This window comes from Trachypithecus francoisi, unplaced genomic scaffold, assembly GCF_009764315.1.
Source record: "Trachypithecus francoisi isolate TF-2019V2 unplaced genomic scaffold, Tfra_2.0 Lachesis_group12, whole genome shotgun sequence".
NCBI lineage: Eukaryota > Metazoa > Chordata > Mammalia > Primates > Cercopithecidae > Trachypithecus > Trachypithecus francoisi.
The window spans coordinates 50982899-51009571 of NW_022681457.1; the positions used below are offsets into that span (position 1 = coordinate 50982899).

At 38.5% G+C, this 26673-nt stretch overlaps 1 protein-coding gene across 3 annotated transcripts in view; it reads right to left on the bottom strand.

Annotated features, from left to right (window-relative positions):
• Window positions 1-26673, bottom strand: part of KYAT3 (kynurenine aminotransferase 3) — a 63341-nt gene that overhangs the window by 4175 nt on the left and 32493 nt on the right. For 2 of the 3 annotated variants that reach the window (XM_033225510.1, XM_033225509.1), the window contains 9 exons: window positions 26025-26174; window positions 23221-23307; window positions 22555-22680; window positions 22339-22459; window positions 15715-15791; window positions 13814-13903; window positions 9463-9649; window positions 3095-3168; window positions 2758-2844 (listed from right to left, as the gene is read on the bottom strand). In XM_033225510.1, coding sequence (XP_033081401.1) covers window positions 2758-2844; window positions 3095-3168; window positions 9463-9649; window positions 13814-13903; window positions 15715-15791; window positions 22339-22459; window positions 22555-22680; window positions 23221-23307; window positions 26025-26174 — 999 coding nt within the window. The remainder of the gene's footprint in view (window positions 1-2757; window positions 2845-3094; window positions 3169-9462; window positions 9650-13813; window positions 13904-15714; window positions 15792-22338; window positions 22460-22554; window positions 22681-23220; window positions 23308-26024; window positions 26175-26673) is intronic. The other variant, XM_033225511.1, reaches the window with a different exon arrangement.

Genomic DNA, 26673 nt, shown 5'->3' on the forward strand with positions numbered 1-26673 from the left:
TTTTTTTTTTGGGTGAATATTCTCTAACACTTGTTTTTCCTTGTACCTTTCTCTTTTCCTTACAGTGTCCTATATAGATTCACAGTTGGTTCCTCTTTTATTATTATTATTATTGTTATTATATTTCTTGAGACAGAGTCTCACTCCATCACCCAGGCTGGAGTGCAGTGGAGCAATCTCAGCTCATTACAACCTCTGCCTCCTGGGTTCAAGTGATTCTCATGTGTCTGTCTCCCGAGTAACTGAGATTACAGGCATGTGCCACCACACCCACCCCAATTTTTTGTATTTTTAGTAGAGATGGGGTTTCACCATGTTGGTCAGGCTGGTTGTGAACTGCTGACCTCAAATGATCCTCCTGCCTCGGCCTCCCAAAGTGCCGAGATTACAGGTGTGAGCCGCCACACCTGGACCCTCCCCTTTGATTATTAATCATTTTTTATTGAATTCTCTTTGTAAGCTTCCACTGCCAAAGCATGTACTATACCTATTGTTCTGGGTAATAAGCATGCTACCTGCTGGCTTTGTCTGTGATTTGAAGATAGATTTGCTGATTTGTATAAGGGAGAAGCTGGGGCAGCACCAGAAAAGAGCAGAAATTCTCCTTGTCTCATAGTAAAATTTAATAGAGTTGAAAATTACATAGTAAAATTTAACTCAGTGGGCGGGAGTTCTTTTAGACCAGACTTCTTACCAAATAATTAAATTGGTTATCCCCAATTTAATACATCTCTTCTGCATTGCTTCAACATAGCTTTTAGCAAAATGACAGGAGTAAATGAGGAAATCTATAGACCAACCAGAGTCTCCTTTCCACCTGCCTCACATAGTTTCTGGATGACATGACTGTATGTTTTTGCCCTGTTTCCTCCACGATGCCAAACGGTCTAGAGAAGTTCCTGCTGCCAGTGCATCAACTGCTTCTATTGTTCTCAATAATGAGTATGCTGCCTTCTGGCTTTGTCTGTAATTTGAAGATGTAAAAGCAGGATCCTTTCTAGGTATCTTCCCTCTACTATCACCTTCACAGTATTTAGCAACCTTTCCTTAAACACTGGGGAATTTGTTTTCTATTCTCTTAGTTGTTTTTAAATAATTTCTAAAAAGCGATTAGGGAAGGGCTGGGTTTACCATTTTAAAACTGGAAGTCCTATGTTACTTCTTTCTTCTGTTAGTTTTGTTTAAAATTTCAAATAATAGGCCAGGCGTGGTGGCTCAAGCCTGTAATCCCAGCACTGTGGGAGGCCGAGACGGGCGGATCACGAGGTCAGGAGATCGAGACCATCCTGGCTAACATGGTGAAACCCCATCTCTACTAAAAAATACAAAAAACTAGCCGGGCGAGGTGGCGGGCGCCTGTAGTCCCAGCTACTCGGGAGGCTGAGGCAGGAGAATGGCGTAAACCTGGGAGGCGGAGCTTGCAGTGGGCTGAGATCCGGCCACTGCACTCCAGCCTGGGCGACAGAGCGAGACTCCGTCTCAAAAAAAAAAAAAAAGATTTCAAATAATATACCACTATTTCTCAATCCAGTATAAGATGATGGATATTAATAGTGTTACTGTTCTTTAAAATTTCAGTCAATTGAATGTTTACATTGTTAGGTTGTTAATATTTATATTCTATTCTGGGCAAGTCTGGCATAGTCTGTCTATCGGTTGTCTCTAAAAGTTGAAAACAGTGTCTATGTTACTCTGACTAGGTTTAAAGATGAGTGAGTTGATAAAGTGTCTTGATCTTAGTAAGACTATTTTCAGTACCAACTACATTTTAAAAACAGCAGTAACATACTTGGAACCTTTTAAAAAAGGAGGAGAAGTTTGATGGTGATAAATCTCTCAACTTTCACTCTTCAGGGATATCTACTTCATTTTCATTTCTAAAGGATATTTTCCTAGATATAGTATTCTAGGCTTTTTTTTTTTTATGTCAGTGCTCAGAAGATGTTATTTCATTGTATTCTGGTCTCCATTGTTTCTGATAGGAAGTTAGTTAACATTTCTACCGGGACCTGCTGGGCTTATGCGATCCTTGTACCATAAACTCCTGAGTAGCGAGTACCATAGGCATGTGCCAGCAAGCCTGGCTAATTAAACATTTTTTTTATAAAGACAGGATCTCATTATGTTTCCCAGGCTGGTCTTGAACTCCTGGACTCAAGCAATCCTCTCGCCTTGGTCTCCCAACATGTTGGGATTACAGGCATGAGCCACTACACCTGACCTCTGGCTGTTTTTTTTTCCTGTCATCTTCAATACTCTGTTATCCCTATAAGTATTTCATAGCAGATATTATACTTTTAAGTTCTTGAATTTCCACTTGGTTCTTTTTTTTTTTTTTAATAGTTTGAATCTCTCTGTTCACTTATTATAACCACGTTTTCATCTAATTTCTTAAACATACTTCAAATGTTTAAAGTCCTTGTCTGCTAATTTCTAGATTTGGGTCACCTTTAGGCCTATTTCTATCAACTTATTTTTTGCTTTGCTACAGGTCACATTTTCTTCTATTTTCCTATGTCTAGTAATTTTTCAGTGAATGCTGGAAATTGTCATATTACGTGGTAAGGGGTCTATATTATGTTGTCTTCTTTCAAAAAGTGTTGAATTTTATTTTGGTAAGCAGTTAATTTTAAAACCATAAGCCAAAATTTAAAAACTGCATATGAGCATATCATTTTTAGAAACAGAAGAAAATAGTGCTTTACAAATGGAAATGAGGATACTATATACGTGTTTTCAATAGAGCAAGGAACTTACTTTAATGAAGCAAAATCGCACAAACTTCTCAAACTGTGATTTAGTCTCTGAGTTACAGAATGCTGAAACGGGGATGGCTGATAGTTTCTGAAAAATAGAAACATATAATAAGAAAATTACACTTCAAATATTAATTTTGGTACTATAGACACTAGAGGCAACTAGATACTTTTAAATAGTCACAATAATTTCCAAAAAGAAAAATGCTTTTAAAAGCCACAAGTGGAGTATCATATAACAACATTATATTTGATCGATTCCAAAGCATACTAGCAGGTTTCCTTCATAAATTAACTATAAAATATAATACAATCTTGTAAAGGACAATAAACATTACCTTATGTTTAGTCATCCATTTCACAAACTTATAGTCATAAGGCTCATTATTCTTCATATCAGAGAGGTCTGGATCTAAAACCACAATGAAAATTAGGTGGCCTATGAATTTCATCTGATGCAACATGTATTTCATTTCAGTCTATCAAGATTCAACATTTTCTCCTGTTTAAATTTTCTCAGAACATAGTCACAGAATATGCTGGAGTCTCACACTGCACGGTGGGGTGAGAAGTGAATTCACAGAGCTTTACTGATAGTCTAAGGCAGTACTCACATATACATTAGGGTGATTAGGCTTATACATGCAGCTTTCAGCACAGGAAGAGAGTAGAAAAGGTGAAGGGCAGAGGAGGGATGCCTTTCCATTTAGAAATAAGATTCTATGATTATTACTAAGGAAATAACTGCTAAATTTATAAGTATTCATCAGCAATGATTATATCTCCACATAGCCGCCCATTAGACTATAAGTTCCATAAAAGTAAAGTTCTGTTTTGTAACCTATTGTATTCCCAACCCCTAGGTCAGTGTCTAGCATATAAGTGACAAAAAGTATATTTGTTGAATGAATAAATTAATATTATTCATTATTTATAAATACAGGATATCTGTTTAGCTCTTCCAAATGCTACTGTTATATTTCATCTCTTACTTCCATATATTATACTGTTTTTTAAATTTGTGAAAAAGTCAAATATATACTCCTACTCGCTCTTGCCTCAATCTTGCTTTAAGGTCTGGGCAAGATATATCTCTGGCATTCAGTTTCAGCAATCCACATTTCATATTGTTTCAACTTTATTGACTTAATACTCTTTGATCTTTTTGAACGCCCTAAAGCAACTAATGTTGATGCTTATCATCATCAATGAAATTTTATAATGTATTGCTCAAAACAAATTGAGGCAGATACCTTACTTCTTTCTTCTATACATTAAATACTAGTGGTTCTTTTCAAATTAATCATGTAAAACCTTTGACACTGAAGAAAAGGTTCACCTGCATTTTTAAAACAAAGCCCTACTATCCTTTTACCTGATATTTTAATCTCCATTCTCCCCTTAAGTGTTTTAAGGAGAACATAAAATTTCCAAGTAATAACGCTAACAACATACTGCAACTTATTGAACACTTATTATTGGTTAAGCATGTTACATGATCATCTCATTTAGTTGTTACCACAATTCTGAGAGGTAATTATAATCCTCTGTTTACAGATAAGGAAGTTAAATTATTATTTCAAGGTATTTATGTGTAATTCAGGTTTGGCCCTAACAAAAATACCAGCTAAAAAACTTAGTCTAATTGTAAAGTACATAAAAATTCCATGTGACAGGTATACAACAGCACTGTACTGAAGGTATATAGGAAGCCAGAGAAAGGAGTGAATACCTAAGGGAGTAGAAGGAGATTAATAACTCTAATTGACACTCTGCTACTCATTTATTCTTGTAGAACTTAGACAAAAAGAATTTATTTATTTATTTTTTTGAGATGTAGTTTCGCTCTTGTTGCCCAGGCTGGAGTGCAATGGTGCGATCTCGCCTCACTGCAATCTCCACCTCCGGAGTTCAAGCAATTCTCCTGCCTTAGCCTCCTGAGTAGCTGGGATTACAGGCATGCACCACCATGCCCGGCTAATCTTCGTATTTTTAGTAGAGATGGAGTTTCACCGTGTTGGTCAGGCTGGTCTGAAACTCCTGACCTCAAGTGATACTCCCGCCTCGGCCTCCCAAAGTGCTGGGATTACAGGCATGAGCCATGGTGCCCTGCCAGAAAAAAGTAATGTAACACCACGATGCTGAAAAAGGAAAGAAGGGAATAAATATAATTATAAAGGTTTTATAGACAGAAGGAAGTTGGAATCTATTTCTTTTGACATGCCTCAGCTAGACATGGGAACTAAATAAAGTCTTTCTTTATTGATGGTAAGAGTTTAAATCAAATGTGTGAGCATATTTAAGTAATTTATGAAGGCCGAAATTTGTTTTTGCATTCTTACTATCTCCTCCATAATTTTGGATCCTATTATTTCACTAGAAAAACTGTAGCAATCTCATTGGAAATCTTGTCTTCTAATTACTGGATTCAGAGGCCAGCTTTGATACTTATTAGTCGATTAACTTCAGTAAATTACTTGATTATCTCCTCTTCTCTATCAATAGTGATATAATAGCACCAATTTCATATGGCTTTTGTGAGAATATATTTGCAAAGCTCCTAATGTAATTCATACTATATCATAAATTCTCAAATATTAACTAGTCAGCCCTTGCTATTAATTGTAAAGGGAAATAATTACTATTTTCATGAATATTATGGTTTACCTTTATTCTCAAGCTATGATTAAATAAGAGTTTTTGTTTCTATCTCTAGTTTATGGGCCAACTTTTAGTATCTGGAAGAATTATCACATTGCAAATTAAGCAGATGAAAGAGTAAAACAAAACATAAATTTTTTTATATATAGGAAGGTTTTGTGGACACTAATATTTTTCCACATGGGTGAAGGAAGACCATGAAAAAATCTTGTTTTCATTATCAGAAAAGCTTTCCTAACCAAAATCTTTTTTGCTCCTATTATCACCACAGTAATTCAAGATCTAAGACCTAAATTAGTATTGCATATAGAATGGATTGACTGAGGAAAGAAATGGAAATTAATTAGGAGCTTAATGTAATATTCTGAGTTGTATCACTGTTCTTTTGATAGTTAATGTCACAATGTGATAAATCCAGTTTACTATCTGGAAGAGTTTAGTTCCAGGAAAGAATTGTTCTTACCTAAAAAGCTAAGTTTCCTTTTATTCAAAAACTACGTAACTAATTTCATTTTTCTATTTGCCTTTACTGTCAGGAAGTTTAGTCTCAAGTTAATGCTAATTACAATACTATGTCAACCTAGGTGACTGAAATATTTGCTTTCTTCCCTTCCTATGTGTCACTGATTTTTTTTTTTTTTTTTTTTAATTTAAGAGACACGATCTCGCTATGTTGCCCAGGCTGGTGGTGAACTCCCGGGCTCAAGTAATCCTCCTGTCTTGGCCTCCCAAAGTTCTGGGATTACAGAGAGGAATCACTACACCGGCCATGTGTCATTGATTTTTGATTTAGATACAATCATTTCTATTTATATATTACTGCATAGAAAACTTTTTTTATTTTTTTATTTTTTTTTTGAGACGGAGTCTGGCTCTACCGCCCAGGCTGGGGTGCAGTGGCCGGATCTCAGCTCACTGCAAGCTCCGCCTCCCGGGTTTACGCCATTCTCCTGCCTCAGCCTCCCGAGTAGCTGGGACTACAGGTGCCCGCCACCTCGCCCGGCTAGTTTTTTGTATTTTTTAGTAGAGACGGGGTTTCACGGTGTTAGCCAGTATGGTCTCGATCTCCTGACCTCGTGATCCACCCGTCTCGGCCTCCCAAAGTGCTGGGATTACAGGCTTGAGCCACCGCGCCTGGCCATAGAAAACTTTTAATATGAGTAGGCTCACATTCCTTTTGGAAGCATATTTTGTTCTTTTAAAAAAATAATAATTCAAATGGAAATCTTGTTGATTTATGATTCAAAGGCAAAAATATAAGTGATGACAACTGTGCTAATATTTCTTTTTATCATTTCATAAAATAAACTGCACATTTAGACTCAATATAGAAAAAGCACTTCCCAAATCTCAGAGTCTAGAACATCTTAAGGGTTTTTATATAAGCATAGAGCTTGGGAGCCTGCTAAATATAGCTCTATGGCAATAGGACTGCAGGAACCTTTGCTTGCCAAAGTCTCTTCTCTCACAACAAATGAAGAAATAAGTTAATGTGAAAGGAAGGATAGTGTTTCAGTTTGAGCCAAACATTGTGTAATGAATTCTTATGACTGTATGTTGCCTTGGCATCCATTGTGAATATAAGTTGGTCTTTCTTATACCAGAAGCATGGCTTAGTCACCCTTGACACAATTTCCACTTCTCTTCCTCCTCGTAGTTCCTCAGTGTAGTTGATTCAGATATCTGCCTGAGACAACCACCTCCTGGCGAGCACTTCACTGTGGGACAGCTAGATACAACTTACTTGACTCGCCCACTGACCCCCACCCTCCTCATGGACTGCCTAGATATGCCACAGTGACCACCTACCTCTCAATCACAGCCTGACTCTGTGAGCTTGTGCCTGCTTCCTCTAAACCCATCTGTTAGAACTCTCTGCAGAAAACCTGCTTGGGTAACACCCTGGACCCCCAAAAAGGCTTTGGCCCACAGATCCCACTCTCTCTCTGTTCCCCACCTGCTGGTTAAGTGTGTATATCCTGGACCGCTCCTCACTTCCCATTGGTCACGGAGACCTGCTGCCTCCTCTGTGTCCCAACTGACCAACACGCTGGAACCTAACTCTCCTCCTCCTAGAGAGTGGCTATCTCTGTGGAAATAAACTGGATACACGTCAGACGAGAGCCACAAGGGTGTCTGCCAGTATAAACCAGTTTCCAGGGATGTCTGGTCATGGGTCAGACACTTAACATCAGGCCATCTGCCAGGATAAACAAGTAGCCCATGAAAGGCACATTGCAAACATCTAGGACCTCCCCTGGAGCCTCATCAGGGAACAGCTAGAGTTTATAGCCACTTTCCAGAGAGACAGACCTGAAGACCAAATTATAGGAAAATCATAACACCTTACTTTTCTGAAATTTGCTAAGATGATAATGAACTATTACAAGGAAAAATTACTAGCATAAAATGCTTATAGTAAGAAAGAACTCAGCCAGTGGCTCGTGCCTGTAATCCCAGCACTTTGGGAGGCCAAGGCAGGTGGATCACTCATTAAGCTCAGGAATTCATGACCAGTCTGGGAAACATGGCAAAACTTCGTCTCTAAAAAAAATTTAAAAATTAGCCAGGTGTGGTGGTGCGTGCCTGTGGTCCCAGCTACTCAGGAGACTCAGGTGGTGGAATGGCTTGAGCCCAGGAGGCAGAGGTTGCAGTGAGCTGAGATCACGCCACTGCACTCCAGCCTGGGTGACAGGGCCAGACCTTGCCTGAAACCAAACCAAACCAAACCAAACCAAAACAAAACAAAACAAAGTAAAGCAAAGCGAAACGAAACAAAATGAAATGAAACAAAACAAACTCCTATGAAGGACGTAAAGTTAAAAAATATAATCAGTATTTTGTTATAAAATTGAAAATTTCCTTTACTCTTTCCAGCTTTATACAATTTGGTATAAATAAAACACTTCAGTTTTTCAAGTTCATTGGCATATAACTTCATTGTAATAAAATTTTAAAACATTTAAAGCTATATTTAGAATGGCTGTAATTTCTGTCACGATAAATTAGGCTTCAAGGTTTACTATTATTAATTTCTTTTTAAAGAAAAGTTATGGCCGGGCGCGGTGGCTCAAGCCTGTAATCCCAGCACTTTGGGAGGCTGAGATGGGTGGATTGCGAGGTCAGGAGATCGAGACCAACCTAGCTAACACGGCGAAACCCCGTCTCTACTAAAAAATACAAAAAACTAGCCGGGCGAGTTGGCGGGCGCCTGTAGTCCCAGCTACTTGGGAGGCTGAGACAGGAGAATGGCGTAAACCCGGGAGGCGGAGCTTGCAGTGAGCTGAGATCCGGCCACTGCACTCCAGCCTGGGCGACAGAGCGAGACTCCGTCTCAAAAAAAAGAAAACTTATGTATGACACGTTATCGTGCTTCCGACTTTAGATTTGTATGGCATGTCAGAATTACACATAATAGCTTTAGGTAATATAAAAAACAATGCTTTTTGGAAACAGAACTATTTAGAATCTAGCTGTGTGACTTCAGGGAAGCTATTTAAAACTTTCTAAATGTTCTTACCTGCAAAAATGAAGCTAATGTTTTCTTCAAAAGGGTGCTTTGAGGACATGGCACAAAGTAGACCCTCAATAAGTGTTATTCTCCCATTTATTTTATTTCAGTACATTCTAAAATGGCAAATATTCCCTGATAGCTTTAAAATTTCTAGATTTTTTTCTAATGAAATAGTACATTTTGTTAAGTAAAATGGAAACTACAATTTTACTCAAATGAACGCTGAGTATATAATACTATTTCACACACTTGTGTTTTAAAATGACACACCAGAAGAGAGTGACAGCAAATCCTATGTTTAATAGACTAACTAGAACAACACTGACTTCATAACCATTTAACAATGGCCACATTTAAGGTAAAAGACCTAAAAGTAAAGATAATTATAGAAAATGTAGACATTGCAAAAATCCATCCTTCTCCACAGATAAAATGCTGCTGTGGCTTTGACACCAATCTTTTCTCCATAATTCTGATATAATTTCACACATAAGTTTCTGTATAGTTGAAATAATAAAAGCCTTTACAAACCTAGCAAAGACACATCAGCGATGATGAAGTATCCTCCGTCAGGAACTATGGGTTTTAGGCCAACACTTTCAAGTAAATGTACTATCCGATCTCTTTTTACTTCTAACTCTTTTGGCAAAGAATTAAAGTAACATTCTGGGTCATCCATGCGCTTGATGTCAATCCAGAAAGCTTGAGCCAAGGCTTCCTGTTTGTCAGAATTAAAAAATATGAAAAGGAATATGGTAATGTTATTTATTGCTTAGTTTATTGGTATAATAAAGATGATCTGAGTAAAATTATTGGCAAAGAAGTCACTCAGGAAATAACAGTTGAATTCCTGTGAACCTATATTAAACTCCATAGGTTAATGGAGGAATCAGTTATACCTAAATGATTAAATCTCATATAAAGAACTGAGAATGAGTCCTGAAAATTCAAATTGAAAAAGAGCTGTTACATAAGGCTTGCTTGTTACATAAGGCTCGCCAAAAAGACATTAAGATATTTTCTGTTGAGGTGAGTTGTAGAATGACTTGCTAAATCTAAGTCAGAAGAACAACCACAGAGTAGTCAGCCTCTCACCATTATATTTGGGGACAGAGTGGAAATGAAAGCCGACCTACTGTGCAAAGGAGAAATGTGCCTTTCTTGTTCTCCATAGGTGTGGAAATCCTTGCTGGAATTATTCACATGCCAGGAAGGTGGTCAAAGTGTAAGAGGGTTTCTGGAACATCTACAGTAATTCCTCTACCTTTCTTCAAGAGCCAGGACAGCAAAGTGGGCCAAGGAAAAAGCCAATGTTGTTAAGTACAGTGGACTGAATGTTTGTGTCCACTCTCACATTCACATATTAAAATCGTAAACCCCAAAGTGATGGTATTAGGAGGTGGGGCCTTTAGGAGGTGATGAGGGCAGAAGGGTAGAGCCCTCAGGAACAGGATTAGTGCCCTTACAAAGGAGGGTTAGCTTGCTCCTTCCACCACGTAAGGACACAGCAAAAGACACCATCCATGAAGGAGCACATCCCCACCAGACACCAAATCTGCTGGTACTTTGCTGCCTTCAGAACGGAGAGAAACAAATTTCTGTCATTTATAAGCCACCCAGTTCATGGCACTTTGTTATTGCAACTCAGACTAACTAAGACATTAAGGATCAGGCAGGTAAGAGAGACTGTGTGGCAAGAGATGAGACTGGAGACAGAGAGGGGCAAGATCACAGAGAAGATTTGATGCCAAAAGAATGCAGTAAAACAGAATTAGTAATAATTCTCCAGTACTACAAAATCTTGGAAAACAAGGATTGATTGCCTTAGCCTAGAAATCTGTGGTTTCCTGGAACCAAACATGGTTGTCCCAGGACAAAACAGAGCACCTAGCTGAAATGGAGAATAAGAGGGTTCAGAAAAAGATGTTCTGCATTCTTAGCTATATCTTTTTTTTTTTTCCTCTTGGCAACTTGTTCATTTACTATAGGAGATACTGCCTTAGAAAATTCCAAGTATAAGGAGACAAAAACATCCATCCTAACTACAGCATTATCCTGGACTCCTTTCTTTTTCTCATACCCCATATGTAACTTATTGACAAATAATGTGGGCTCTACTTTCAAAATATATTCAGAGTCCAATCACTTTTTACTGCTTCTACCATCCCCATCTTGGTTCAATGCACTGGCATTTCTCTCTTGAATCACTGTAACAGCTTTCTCACTCAATGAGGCAGTCAGAGTCCATTTGCTAACACAAGCCAGACCAAGTCACTCCTGAGCTCAAAACTCTCTGGTGACTTCCTATCTCACTCAGTCCTTACAGTGACGTGCATGGCCCAGCTCCATTGGACTCCCAGCTACCTCTCTGGTTTTAGCTTTTCCTACTCTTCTCTCTCGATCATTCCATTCCAGTCTCTGTGCTGTTCTCTGATATTAACATGCCAGCCAGGCTGTCTACCACTGGGCCTTTTCTTTTTTTTTTTGAGGCGGAGTCTCGCTCTGTCGCCCGGACTGGAGTGCAGTGGCCGGATCTCAGCTCACTGCAAGCTCCGCCTCCCGGGTTTACGCCATTCTCCTGTCTCAGCCTCCCGAGTAGCTGGGACTACAGGCGCCCGCCACCTCGCCCGGCTAGTTTTTGTATTTTTAGTAGAGACGGGGTTTCACCATGTTAGCCAGGATGGTCTCGATCTCCTGACCTCGTGATCCGCCCGTCTCGGCCTCCCAAAGTGCTGGGATTACAGGCTTGAGCCACCGCGCCCGGCCCACTGGGCCTTTTCACTTGCTGTTTTCTCTGTACAGAGGGGTTCTTCTCTAGGTAACTATGTGGCTGCTTAATCTCCTTCAGTTAGTTGTTCAAATGTTACCTTTTCAGGGAGGCTTTCAAAGATTACCCTGTTTAACACTGTATATCTCCCACCTGGAACTTTATATCCTTCCTCTTCCCTATTTTATCTTTCTTCTTCATATCTATCAACATCTTTTTTTTCTTTTTTTCTTTTTTTTTGAGATGAAGTCTTGCTCTTGTTGTCCAGGCTGGAGTGCAGTGGCACGATCTTGGCTCACTGCAACCTCTGTCTCCTGGATTCAAGCAATTCTGCCTTAGCCTCCTGAGTAGCTGGGATTACAGGTGCTCACTACCACGCCCAGCTAATTTTCGTACTTTTAGTAGAGATGGGGTTTTGCCATGTTGGCCAGGCTGGTCTCGAACTCCTGACCTCAGGTGACCCACCCGCCTTGACCTCCCAAAGTGTTGGGATTATAGGCGTGAGCCATTGTGCCTGGTTCTTTTGCCCTTTTAACTGCCTTCTAGAAAAATACTATTTTTTTCAGCATTTTGATTATCCATAGAATGATGTTAACTAAATCCCTATTTCCATAATAAATATATAAAAATATTAAATATTAAATAATATTTAAATAGTTTTTCTTTTTTACTTTATGATGTATTCTGGAAATCTTTTTTATCTCAGTACAGTAATTATAGTATTTTCCCATTTTCTTTCTTGTTTCTTTTCTCTTCAGTAGTCAGTAGACAGAGTAATGGGTCCCAATGACATCTAGGTCTTAAAACTCAGAACTTGTAAATATGTTATGTTGCATGGTGAAAGGAACTTTGCAGATGTGATTGAAATTAAGGAGATTATCCTTAATTAATTGGGTAGATTATGCATTGAGCCCAATGTTATCTCAAAGGTGCTTGTAAGGGAAAAAAGGGAGGCAGGAGGGTTGAAGCCACAGGAAATGTGTTGACAGAAGCAGAGGATGGACTGATGTGACTGTGAACCAAGGAATGTAGGCAACCTCTAGAAGCTGGAAAAGGCATGGAACAGAGTCTCTCCTAGAGCCTTCAGAAGGAACACAGCAATGCCAGCACCTTGATTTCAGTTCTTTAAGACCCATTTCGGACTTCTGAGCTGAAGAACTGTAGGATAATCAATTTGTGTTGTTTTAAGTCACTAAGTTTGTGGTAATTTGTTATAGCACCAATAGGAAACTAAATATGGTCATATAGCATTTCAGTGTTTGGATAGATCATGGTTTATGTAATCAATTGTCTGTAGATGCTAATGGATTATCCTCAATCATCTGCAATGAATAGCCAGGTAAGTGCATAACTTCTTACATGTGCAGATAGCTTGATATGGTTTGGATCTGTGTCTTCATCCAAATCTCGTGTCCAGTTGTAATCCTCAATGTTGGAGGTAGGGCCTGTTGGGAGGTGATTGGATCATGGGAGTGGTTTCCCATGAATGGTTTAGCACCATCCCCTTGATGCTGTTCTCATGATAGTGAGTTATTGGGAGATATGGTTGTTTAAAAGTGTGTTGTACCTTCCCACTTCTCTCCCTCCTGCTCCAGCCATATAAGACATGCCTACTTCCTCTTTGCTTTCCACCATTATTGTAAGTTTTCTGAGGCCTCTCCAGAAGCAGAAGCCACTATGCTTTCTGTACAGCCTGTAGAACCGTGAGCTAAGTAAACCTCTTTTCTTTATAAATTACTAAGTCTTGGGTATTTCTTTACCTAAGTGCAAGAATGGACTAAAACACAACTTTAGGGTAAATTCTTAGAAGATGGATTGCTTTCATAGGGCAAACATATGTGTAATTTTGCTTGGTGTTGCCATTGTCCTTCACAGAGTTGTAGCACTTTAGATTCCTGCCAGCAATGTTGAACACAGCTAAACTTGTGTTTAAAAAAACACCCAAACCATCCTTGATAACAGTGAATATGTATTTGCTCCCCAAATTCCAAATTATATCAGAAGGCCCTGCAACAGAAGGATAGAAAGAGAACTCAGTCCATTCAAATATGCAATATAAAAGTAATACCTTCACCGAAAGACCATGCTTCTACCCTGAATTACTATAACACTCACCTGTAAAGGAGTTGCACAAGTATAAATCGTGTTTTGTTGAACTGTCTGTAAATGTTTTATCAAATGATTCGGACCAATGGACCAGCCAAGCTGGGAAAGGAGAAGATAAAACACATCAGAAAATCTAATTATATATAACAAATCTGAGACAGCAGTTTAAACTTAGTACAATTGTTAAATATATACAATCCTAAAATGTTGGCTGGGTATGGTGACTCACACCTGTAATTCCAGCACTTTGGGAAGCTGAGGTTGGTGGATCACTTGAGGTTAGGAGTTGAAGACCAGCCTGGTCAACATGGTGAAATGCTGTCTCTATTAAAAATACAAAAAAATTAGCTGGGCGTGGTGGTGGGCACCTGTAATCCCAGCTACTTGGGAAGCTGAGGCAGGAGAATCACTTCAATCACTCACAGAGTGAGACTCCATCTCAAAAAAAAAAAGTTCACACTATGAAAATAGTACAGTATTAGTACTTAGAATCATTTCGATGGTGTTCTTTTCAAGGAACAGCTTCCAAATGGAGTCATATTCTGAAAGATTAAAAACTGGTAACAAAGCTTGTTTGAATTACAGATTAAAGTAACTCTGAATGAGGGCCTAAGGAACTCATAATTAAAACATATAGACTTGATTCTGCAGGCCTAATTTTTGATGCTCCCTCCTTCTTCTTTTTTTTTTTTTTGATACGGAGTTTTTCTCTTGTTGCCCAGACTGGAGTGCAATGGCCGGATCTTGGCTCACTCAACCTCTGCCACCTAGGTACAGGCGATTCTCCTGTCTCAGTCTCCCAAGTAGCTGGGATTACAGGCATGCACCACCACGCCCAACTAATTTTTTTGCATTTAGTAGAGATGAGGTTTTACCATGTTAGGCTGATCGAGAACTCCTGACCTCAGATGATCTACCCGCCTTGGCCTCCCAAAGTGGTAGGATTACAGGCGTGTGCACCATGCCCAGTCAATGCTCCCTGCTTTTTACCCGTGTTCAGGAGAGATGAGGCTGGAAGAGAATTGGGTTTTAACTGGATAAATTATTGTAATAAATAATACAGTGGTTAAGTGCATGAATTCTGGAGCCAGACTTCCTGTACTGGCTTGAATTTATTAGCGGGGTAATCTTAGGCAAGTCATTTAACTTCTCTGTGCTTTAGCTTTGTCATATGTAAAATGAAGATACTAACCATACCCACCTTATAGTGCGGTTATGAGAATGAAAGAAATTAGTATGTGTAAAACATTTAGAACCTGGTATATATTTAGAACCTGCCAAAATATTAGCTACCATTATTTTTTTCCTTTTATATTAATATGCAGGAATCTGAACACTTTTTTGCAAAGAAAAAGGTGTCATTAGTTGATCACTTATAAAAGGGAAAATGACCTAATTTTTCTTACTTTTAAAGAAATAATTAGGTCTCAAAAAGGATAAAACTCAACATGAAAGCCAAATAAGTCAAGAGATAAGCAAAGATCACCAGGTATAAAAATCTATATAAACTGAATATGTATGCAATTATTCATTTATCTGTTTACTTATTTATTTCATTATTTTTTTAAAGATGGTCTTGTTCTGTCTCCCAGTGGCCGGAGTGCAGCTCACTGCAGCCTCAACTTCCTGAGCTCAAGTGATCAGTCCCAAGTTGCTGTGACTGCAGGCATGCAGCACCCTGCTTGGCTAATTTTTTAAAAATGTATTTGTAGAGACAGGGTCTCACCATGTAGTCAAGTTTGGCCTTGAACTCCTGGCCTTAAGTGATCCTCCTGCCTTAGCCTCCCAAAGTGCTGGGATTATACGCATGAGCCACCATGCCTGGCCAGCATTTAAAACACAAAACACTCTACAAAAAAAAAAAAATATACAGGCCTATTTTTAAGCAATTAAATTCTTACTCATCTTACCTTCCAGCCAGTTACACTGAAAGTCTTTCCAGCACTTCCTATTGTTATTGTTCTCTCCCACATACCTGGAAAAGTAGCTAAACAGAGGAGGAAAAAAGGTTAAATAATTGTTTTCCAATTAATCTACATTTAGTATAATCTAAAAACATAACAAAGATACATAAATTCAATGAAAATAAGTGTTTTATGGTTTAGCCAGTCTAGTTATTTCTAGTTTTTTTTTAGATAATGTAACTTTAATGTAAAACACAGATGAAAAGGTTACAACACTGTGATGTTGCACCAAAATAATATATAAATAGATTTAAACATTTTAAAATTAGTTCTGGGGCAGGAGTGTCAGGGGTACCAGCAGGCAGTGTTCCAGACTGCCTTAAGTGGCAGCTGTCACAGGAGCTGTAGCATTCAGTGTTCAATGTTAGCAGTGGCTGCAGGTTCAATATAATAGTCCAGTGGCAGGGCTTAGGTTGTGATCCTGATTATTGTTTAGGCCCCTTTATTTTGCCTATTTTCTGAGTGTATTTCTCCAGGCTTCCTAGAGCAATGGCTCTTAAAATGTGTTCTCACACTAGCAATATCAGCATCACTGGGTAACTTGTAAGAAAGGCAAACCATTGGGCCTCATCCCAGACCTACTGAATCAGAAACTCTGGAGGTGGGACCCAGTAATCATGTGTGCATGTGTGCGTGTGTGTGTGTATGTGTGTGTGTTTTGCTAACAGCTTTATTGGGATATAAATCCCATAAATTCACCAATTTAAGGTATGCCATTCAGTGATTTTTTAGTATATCTATAGACCTGTGCAACTATCACCATAACCAATTTCAGAACACTTTTTTCATCCCAAAAGAAGCCCTGTACCTTTTAGCTATCACTCTTTAATATCCTCATGGCCATTGTGCCTGAATGAAACTTATCAAACACACATATTTTCTCCATAAGGAACATCACAACCTTCTTGCACTTAGGGACACTAGACAGCACTTCAGCACTAGGCTTGGGGGCCATTTTAAGCAGCAAAATCACTGTACAGAGAACAATTGCTTATAGTGTGAATTGAAACAGAACCAGAGTGTTGCCTTGTTTGACCTTGACTGGGAATGTGTGTAGGGTGACTCAAATTTCCGCTTCTCTTCAAATGAAGTGCTGTGAGTATTGATTTTGTTACACATATATTTTAGGGAGTAGGCAAATTTGCAAATACAGAACTCAAGAATAATGCGAATAGGGTGTATAATGGTTTTCAAGTTGATTAACATCTTTAATAAAGACATTGATTCATTCATACATCAAATATTCATTAGCACCACCAGGTGCTAGGGACTAAGGTCTAGAGGAAACAAAAATGAATAAGATGCAATTCTTCAAAAAATTTAATGTCTAGTGGGGACATGAGACACATACAATGACAATTGTAATACAGTGTGATAAATGCTGTAATAGCAGGAGGCATGGAGGGTGATGCAAGGATAGAAGAGGGTGTTGAGGGTGGCTTTCTGCAGCCAGTAATTCTTAAGCTGAGACACAGAAGACCACATAGGCCATAGCCAGGCAGAGAAAGGGAATGAAGATATTTTGGGCTAAGAGAATGCAGGTAACAAAGGTCTGGAGGTCTAAAATGCAAGAGTTTGTAAATTTTGCTAGACATTGGTAATAACTGGTAAATTACCATTCTGTCACTCTTCTGACAATGCCACCCACAATACTGCTTTTTGGATTCCTCAAGTAATTTAGTTGTGAAGTTCTTTCCATGCAACCCACAAGTTTTTCCACTTGTTTTTCAGAAGCACAAGTGGGGGATCTTGTATTGTTCTTAGAGTGTTGGTACACACAAAGGGAAAATACATGCTCATCTCTGGGAATCTAAGCTTCTGCTTTCTGAAATAATCTGCTCTTAAGCAAGTAAAGTGCCTACTAAAATGTAAGGCAGCTACAGGAATTTCCAAAACAACGTGTAAGTAATTTCAGTCTACCCTGAAATACCTGCTAAATTTGAAACAGTAGGAAAAGTATATAAATCAGAAAAGTTATAATTTTATTCTCTGTGGAATATAACAAAACCGAAAAAGATAAATGAGAAAAATAGTTAGAATGTTCACTTGAGGCCGGGTGCGGTGGCTCAAGCCTGTAATCCCAGCACTTTGGGAGGCCGAGACGGGCAGATCATGAGGTCAGGAGATCGAGACCATCCTGGCTAACACAGTGAAACCCCGTCTCTACTAAAAAATACAAAAAACTAGCCGGGCGAGGTGGCGGGCACCTGTAGTCCCAGCTACTCAGGAGGCTGAGGCAGAATGGTGTAAAACCCGGGAGGCGGAGCTTGCAGTGAGCCGAGATCTGGCCACTGCACTCCAACCTGGGCGATAGAGCGAGATTCCACCTCAAAAAAAAAAAAAAAAAAAAGAATGTCCACTTGAAGAAGAAATATTTTAAAATTTGATATAAATAATTATATCTTTTCTAGTTTTGAGACATTTCTGGTCTTCCAAAATACTCCAAAAGAATGCTATGACACATGCCCCACTTTTCTATTTGACCAGAGAAAATCTAAACTATGTATAATGCAGATTATCACTTTCTTTAAAGTAAAGGATACATCATATATTAAAGGACTACTGTTGCACTTTGCAAATTGATGTAATAGCTGTTTTGTGGCCATTTTGCATCTTTAATGTAACAAAGACTATTGTATGTGATAGAATACCTAAGTTTTAATGCAAACAAATTGCACTTTCTAAATAATGAAATAGTGTATCCATTTTTTGGTCTTATTTAAACTTTATGGGCTGTTACAACTAAAAAAAATCTAAGTTCAAAATATACATCTTGCATATCTTTAGTAAATAATGTTATCAGTTACACTTTACCCTGAAGGGCTTAAAATGAGTAGATCTAAATAATAAATTTCAAGATGATCTAAAGTGATCTTTTGGGATGAATATTGCTACACTGAGTTAATTACAACAAGAAAGTAATTGTTCATGTTAATCTGATTTTCCACTGGGAAACAGTTCAAATGACTTGAGACGAGGTCACCAACAGGATGGGCAATGGTGGACTCTGATGCAATTTAACACATGATAAAATTTTGGTGTAGTAAGGTGCCACACCCTGCAAATCTCTGGCTGCCTTCTCTGTTTATATATTCCCCTTGAGAAAATTCATTCTCTTCCATGTGTCCAGCTACCACCAACATTTTGATGACTGCCAAAAATAATTCCATTATAATTTGATTCTGATGATCAGGCCTATAATTCCACTTGTCCCCAGATATCTATTCTTCTATGTCCCATAGACACCCAAACTCAGCAAGTTTAAAGCATGAGAAGCAGGAATTCCCTTTGCTCAGCCCTTCCCTACAAATCTGCTCCTCTCCATATTTACTCTGATTAAAGGCCTCATCACTGCTGAGTAGTTCAGGCTAGAGATCTTAGTATCACGCTTGCTTGCTTTCCACCTTCAAATGCTATACTCTATAATTTCTAAATAGCCCCCATGTACCATCTCCACTGCTAGGTTATCTGATTTGCTTAAGACCCTCCTCTGTGGCTGGCTCTCATCTTTGTAAAAAAAAATCTAGTCATGGAACCAATTCTCCTGTTTTGTTACACCTTTTGCAATAGTTCTCAAAGTAAGCTCACTGGCACTCTGGTAATCAAATTAATGTGCAAAATTAAAAAAAAATCAATGTTAAGTTTTCTTCCACACAATTTTCTTAAGCCTTTACCAAATACTACCACTTATCTGATAGTGGATGCTCCAATAGTGAAACAGATGAGCATTTAGTAAATGCATATTAATGGAAAAATCAGAAAAACTCAAATGTGTTTATTTCAATAGCTTTTTGTTGTGGACAAGTATGAACAGAATTGTGATTTTTATATTGGCTTCTAATTGTTGAATTTCTGTTAGGAAAATTGCTATTACTTTCAGGATGGAATTCACAATATCACTATTTCATGATGTAGAACACTGTGATCTCATGGTGATCTACCATTAAATTAAGTTTCTTGTTGACCTCCTCAACAAAGTTTATACTCTTTATCTCATATTCAAAGCCCTTTAGAATCACCCTACTTTTCCACCCTGATCTATGCCAGTTACTACAACACACCCTCATAAATCAAACTGAGGCTGGGTTCTATGGCTTATGCCTGTAATCACAGCCCTTTCGGAGGCCAGGGCAGGAGGACTGCTTGAGTCTAGGAGACTGAGAACAGTCCGAGCAACATAGTGAGATGCTATCTCTACAAATATTTTTTTTTTTTTTTTTTTTTTTTTTTTTTTGAGACGGAGTCTTGCTCTGCCACCCAGGCTGGAGTGCAGTGGCCGGATCTCAGCTCACTGCAAGCTCCGCCTCCCGGGTTTACGCCATTCTCCTGCCTCAGCCTCCCGAGTAGCTGGGACTACAGGCGCCCGCCTCGTCGCCCGCTAGTTTTTGGTATTTTTTAAGTAGAGACAGGGTTTCACCGTATTAGCCAGGATGGTCTCGATCTCCTGACCTCGTGATCCACCGTCTCGGCCTCCCAAAGTGCTGGGATTACAGGCTTGAGCCACCGCGCCCGGCCTACAAATATTTTTAAAAAATTAGCCAGATAAGGGGGTGCAGACTTGTAGTCAAAGCTACTTGGGAGGCTGAGGTGGAAGGATTGCTTGAACCCAAAAGTTTGAGATTGCAGTGAGCTCTGCGCCACTGCACTCCAGCCTGGGTGACACAGCAAGACCCTGTCTCTTAAAAAAAAAAAATAAATAAACAAGGCCGGGCTCGGTGGCTCAAGCCTGTAATCCCAGCACTTTGGGAGGCCGAGGCAGGTGGATCGTGAGGTCAGGAGTTTGAGACCAGCTTGGCCAACATGGTGAAACCCCGTCTCTACTAAAAGTAAAAAAATTTGCCAGGCATGGTGGCATGCGCCTGTAATCCCAGCTATTCAAGAGGCTGAGGCAGGAGAATCGTTGGAACCCAGGAGGCAGAGGTTGCAGTGAGCCGAGATCGTGCCACTGCACTCCATCCTAGGCGACAGAGCAAGACTCTGTCTCAAAAAAACAACAAAAAAAACCAAAACTTATTTACCTTTCTTCTTCTTTGTTTTTAAAATTTCAATAATCATTTACCTTTCTTAAGTGTATCTTGATCTTTTACACCTCCTTGTCTAAGTACATGCTAGTTTATGTTTCAGGAATTTAGTTTCTATTTCTCTGTTTAGCTAATTCTCTATCTTTTGGTCACTCTTTTTTATTCCCCTCAAACAGTTGCTTTCTCTTCCTACATCTATAGCAACTTGTAATATACTATAGGAATAATTATGGCACATGCAACAATGCAACAATTCAATATATAAGCACATTACATTTCTCATTTTTATTTTTCTTAAAAAAATTAGCCGGGTGTGGTGGTCTGTGCCTGTAGTCTCAGTTACTTGGGAGGCTGAGGTGGGAGGATTGTTTGAGCCCAGGAGATGGAGGTTGCAGTGAGCCAGTGGTACCAGGGCTCAAGGGATCCTCCCACCTCAGCCTCCCAAGTAGCTGTGACTACAGGTACAGACCACCACACCTGGCTGATTTTTTGAATTTCTGTGTAGAGATGGGGTTTCTCCATGTTGCCCAGGCCAGTTTTGGACTCCTGGACTCTAGCAATCCACCCACTTTAGCCTCTCAAAGTGCTGGGATTACAGGCGTGAACCACTATACCTGGTCTAAATTTTAAAATTTATCTATTTCTGCTACATTTTTTAGTCATCCTTCCCTTAATCTTTTCATCTTTCCTCTTCATTTATTCAACAATTTCTTTCTAATTCTCTACCATGTACAAGATTCTATGGAAAATGGGGATGCAGAAGAGACTAAAACAAACAAAATCCCTCCATTACTGTGGTATAGAATTAAAATATATAGATTCTGATATTTACTATAGAGGAAAAAACAAAACAAAACAGAAAAAGGACAAAGCAAATACTGGAGGGGGAGGTCTATCTATTTTCAATGTGATGGTCATGAAAACTGACATTGGACAAAGGCCTGAAGGAGGCAAAGGATATTTGGAGCCAGGTGGATATTTGGAGGAAAAGTGTTTCCAGGCAAAGGAAAGGGAGGTGCGAAGACCCAAAAGTTGCAGCCCAGTTTGTAATCCTATAGTTCACATGGTTTGGACTACTGCAGCAGACACTATGGCATTCATGAGATAGCCTAGTAGCAATGGCTGAATCTCAAGCAAGGGCCAAGCAGCATACCTGACTACCCCTGTAATTTCTTTCTGTTGACTTGGCATTTTGGTAAGTTGTTGAGCACAGACCGTCTAGAACCTCTTCAGACACAAGAAAGCTCCCTGTGTCTTATGTACCAAGTAATTGCTGGATTGCTGCTAAGAAGCTGGGGATATGGGCAAAAGAACTACTACTCTGGTATCATAGCTTTATAGTATGATCCAAAATCTCTTATTCTTTGTCCTTTGAACTATTCATCAATTCACTAAAGTATTGCTCATTTAAATACCATTTTTAAGTGTTCATACAGACAGATACCCATTACAAAGACCATTTTAGATTTGGTCTGGGATACTTTCCAATCAGTTCTACTATATGTGCCCAAACACATTTAGATTTGTGACTCTATATTATAGTCGGTACCTATTTTTAAGTGCTTATTTCCAGAATATACAAGCCATTCATAAACCTCATCGCTGATGCAAAGTGTGTCATATTTGATGCAAAGGTCAGCAATTACTTGCAGTTCCTCTTTGTTATACACCTACACATAATAAAGGAAAGAGCACAGCCAATTATTCAACATGTAAGAAAATGATAGGTCAGAAGACTGTGTAAGGAGATAAGAGACTTGTTTACCTTGCCAAGTGGGTTATGTGGAGTATTTAGTATAATAGCTTTGGTTTTGGAATTAAATTTACTTTCCAGTTCTTGAGGATCTAATGTCCAGTCAGAACTAGACCATCTTTTTCCATCAACAGGTTTCTAAGCATGAAGAATGGAGATATAATTTAATTCAATTAAGTCATGTTTACTGTCTTACAAACAATCTAATAAGAAAAAAACATCAAAGAAAGTCATGGCAAAGGAAACTGAATAAATTACCAACAAATGCTTTCCTGGAGTAGGAACAGAAAAAAAAGTAGAAAAAGACTAACAAAGAAGATAAACAGAAATAACCAGGCTGTAGTTCTGCTTAAGAGCCCAAGAAGTCTTATGCTCACACCTGTTAAATGGAAAAATAAGCCCTGTCAACATTAACTGCTGTTACTATTCCTTCACAGGAACTAGCTACAACTATGGTTAACATGTCTGATATTGTAAGGTTAGCTGATGATTTTGTGACTCACCTTAGTGTATTACTTATGTTGAAAATATTTAAAAAGGACTACTAGACAAACAGAGACACACAGGAAATCTCCAAATGCAATCAAAGTAGAAACTTTATCATAACAAAGTAATTGGTATTTTCAAGACTTCTTAAGTCTTGAAACTTTGCCATATGAACCCTACTGGCAAACTTACAGATCTCAGGGGAATAAAAACAGGTGTTGCTCCAGCCATTCTCACCATGGGCTCATAGCAGTCATAGAAAGGCACTATTAGTATGACCTGCAATAAAAGCAAATAAGATCACAACCTATCAATCATTTATTCATGTTAATAATACTGTGTACCTACTATGGACTAGGCACTGTACTATATGTTGGGATACGGCAGTGAAAAAGGCAGGCTTTGCCCTTGTGGAGCTAACATCTGAGGGGAAGAGACCTCGGAGACAAACTTGTCCAGGTAGTCTTAATTGGATGCCTTGGTATCTTAGGGAGATCTATAAATAAGCATGCAGTGGGAGTATTTGAAATTGCATATAAAATTTCATATATGCAGAGGTAGATTTACCTGGAGAATGGGACTATCACATTCTCAAAGGGATATTCCAGCCAAAACAATTAAGCATTTCTTCATATTTCAAATTAGAAACTAAAATCTAGAATGTAAGTGATGTATAGGCAGTGACAGACAGCAGGCTATGTGGAAAGAGAACACTGTAATGTTCCCTGGTACAAAGTGCTAATTTAAAAGCATTATCTTGAGAGTAGAAATGTTTCTCTCTTCTCAAAAGCACGGTCAATTTTTGTACTTTTAGTAGAGACGGGGTTTCGCCATGTTGCCCAGGCTGGTCTCGAATTCCTGACCTCAGGTGATCTGCCTGCCTCAGCCTCTCAAACTGCTGGGATAACAGGGCTGAGCCACCACTCTCAGCCTCATCTGTGAGGTTCTCAGGGACTAAGACAACCTATCTTTGTAACTCTAGTGGGAAATATAAAATTCAATACAAAGTGAGAGCACAATAAGGAAAATAAATTGGAGAGGCAGGGCAGTACAGTGGGAGGAATATACCTGCTACTCTTCGCCTTGATTTCTTCACTTTTATGATATGAACAATTCCTCTCTCTCTCTCTTTTTTTTTTTTTTTTTGAGAGTATTTATTGAGTCCTTACTATTTTAGGTGCTGGCAATAAAGCTATAAAGTTCTCCTAGAACTTACATCCTACTGAGAGGGCTTATAATGAACGGAGAAACAAATAAGGACATTAAATAATTTCAGATAGTAATAAATGCGATAAAGAAACAATAAATAGGTCAGTGTGATAGCAAGTGACATGTATGTGGTTTCAAAATACTAGATAAGTTGATGAAGGAAGAAAGAATAGAGGAAAGAAGGCTAAGGGCTAAGCCTTACAATACTCCCAACAGAGTGCAGAGAAAGAAGCAACAAAGGATTAACAATATTGAAGTATGAGACAAAATTATGTTATAGGATTAAAGGAGATTATGTATATGAAACTGTGAACTTCCTTAACATGTTTCCTTAAACATCTTGTCTGGCATAGTAGAGGGAATCAAAGTTGTAAAAGAATAACATAACACAAAGCAGATAGCAGCATCTTTCATAAAAGGGGAATGATAAAGGGCTATGAGAGTTCAAAGAAAGTTAACACTATAGATCAGGATAAATACTGGTTCTTCAGTCCCAGTTTAAGCAATGTCTTCCTGGAGCTTTCCAGACTTAGCAGATGTGATTGCCTCTTCCTTTTGCCACTACCATAAGTTATACATTCTCCACTATTGGCTAACACACAGTGTTCCTCTTAATCCATTTGCAAGTCTGTGTTCTCTACTAGACAGGGAATTCCTTCTGCACAGAATCTATTTTTAAAAAAATCTTCTATCTCACAGTGCTTAGCATATATTGGATCCTCTGTAGTTTGTGAATAAATGAAAGAGGCAAGAAGTAGTAAAGCAAGGGTATTGGAATGATAATGGGAAATACGGGTAGAGATGACTGAGGTAGGTGCCAAAAGTTGGTTATACATCACAGTACTAAATAGCAAAATCATTTTACCTTTCTGTTATATTAATACATCCTCAGCCAGGTGTGGTGGCTTACGCCTGTAATCTCAGCACTTTGGGAGGCTGAGGCAGACGGATCACCTGAGGTCAGACCAGCCTGGCCAACATGGCAAAATCCCATCTCTCCTAAATATACAAAAATTAGCTGGGCTTGGTGGCGAACACCTGTAATCTCAGCTACTCAGTAGGCTGGGGCAGGAGAATCACTTGAACCCGTGAGGTGGAGGTTGCAGTGAGCCAAGATCGCACCACTGTACTCCAGCCTGGGCAACAAAGCGGGACTCTGTCTCAAAAAAAAAAAAGAAAAAATCTTCATATGAGATGGCTTATACAATTACTGGGCATACAAAGACATTAATCAAAAACTTGTAGACCAAGTTAAGATTAAAGGTCATTTTTGCAATGAAAACAAAAGATTCTTTTTCCCCAGCAGTGTTAGTCCCTTCCATCTGCCCTTATTTAAATAGGCTATAAAAATAAGAATAAATTATATGCAAGAAAATGGATGAATCTGACAGACACAAAAATAAATGAATGGATCTAGACCCAAGAGTATATATACACTGTATAATTCTATTCATATCAAGTAAAAGAGCAGTCCAAATAAGTCTATGGTTATAAAAGACAGAAGAGTAGTTACCTCTGGGAGAATACAGACTATGAAGAGGAACAAAGGAGCTTTCTGGGTACTGGAAATGTGTTATATCTTTATCTGGTTGTAGTTACATAGAAATTTACACAGTGATTTATCCAGCTGTACATTTAAGATTTGTGAACTTTATTGTACATGCATTATACTTAAAACATAATTAAAAATAAAAAGAGAAAACAGCATAATATAAACAAAAGATTCAAAGGTGGGACAAATGATAATTGATTCAACATAGGTATTATGATAATGTTAATATACTTACTTCATCTCCCTCATCAATTAATGCTTGAACGGTGTTAAAAAGAGATCCATATGCTCCTACTGTCACAAGGATTTCTTTATTTGAATCGATTTGCTTTTGGTAAAGCTTTTCATACAGGTAGGACAGAGCTTTCACAAGTGATGGATGGCCCTGTTGGATTAAAAATAAGAACAAAACCTTAAATTTAAATATGGGACTTATCGTTTGAGGTAATATGGCTCTAAAATGTAAGAATTTTTAAAATTTGGATTTGATGTTTATAATTACCCAAAGAAAATTTATATTTTTTAATGGCAATGAATTTTTTAAAATTTACTGCATTTAGAGGATTCCCACACTATTGGTCATGAAGGCTTGCTAATGATTAAAACTTCTTACTAAATAAAGGATTTGGGATTATATAATTTCAAAGTATTTGCTTTGAATAAAAATGAACCTTTCATATTTTTTGACAGTAATTAAATCATATCGAAAAGAGTTGGATTTGTTTCCTAGTTAAAATAAGTAAAAAAACCCCATGTTAACTGTATACCCCCTCCTTGGCTCTTCCTGATTGATGGAGAGATGATTATACTGACCAATGGACTAGGGAGAGAGAACAAAAACAAATTCACCAAAGACACGAACACTAGTGTTGATGTAATAGCAA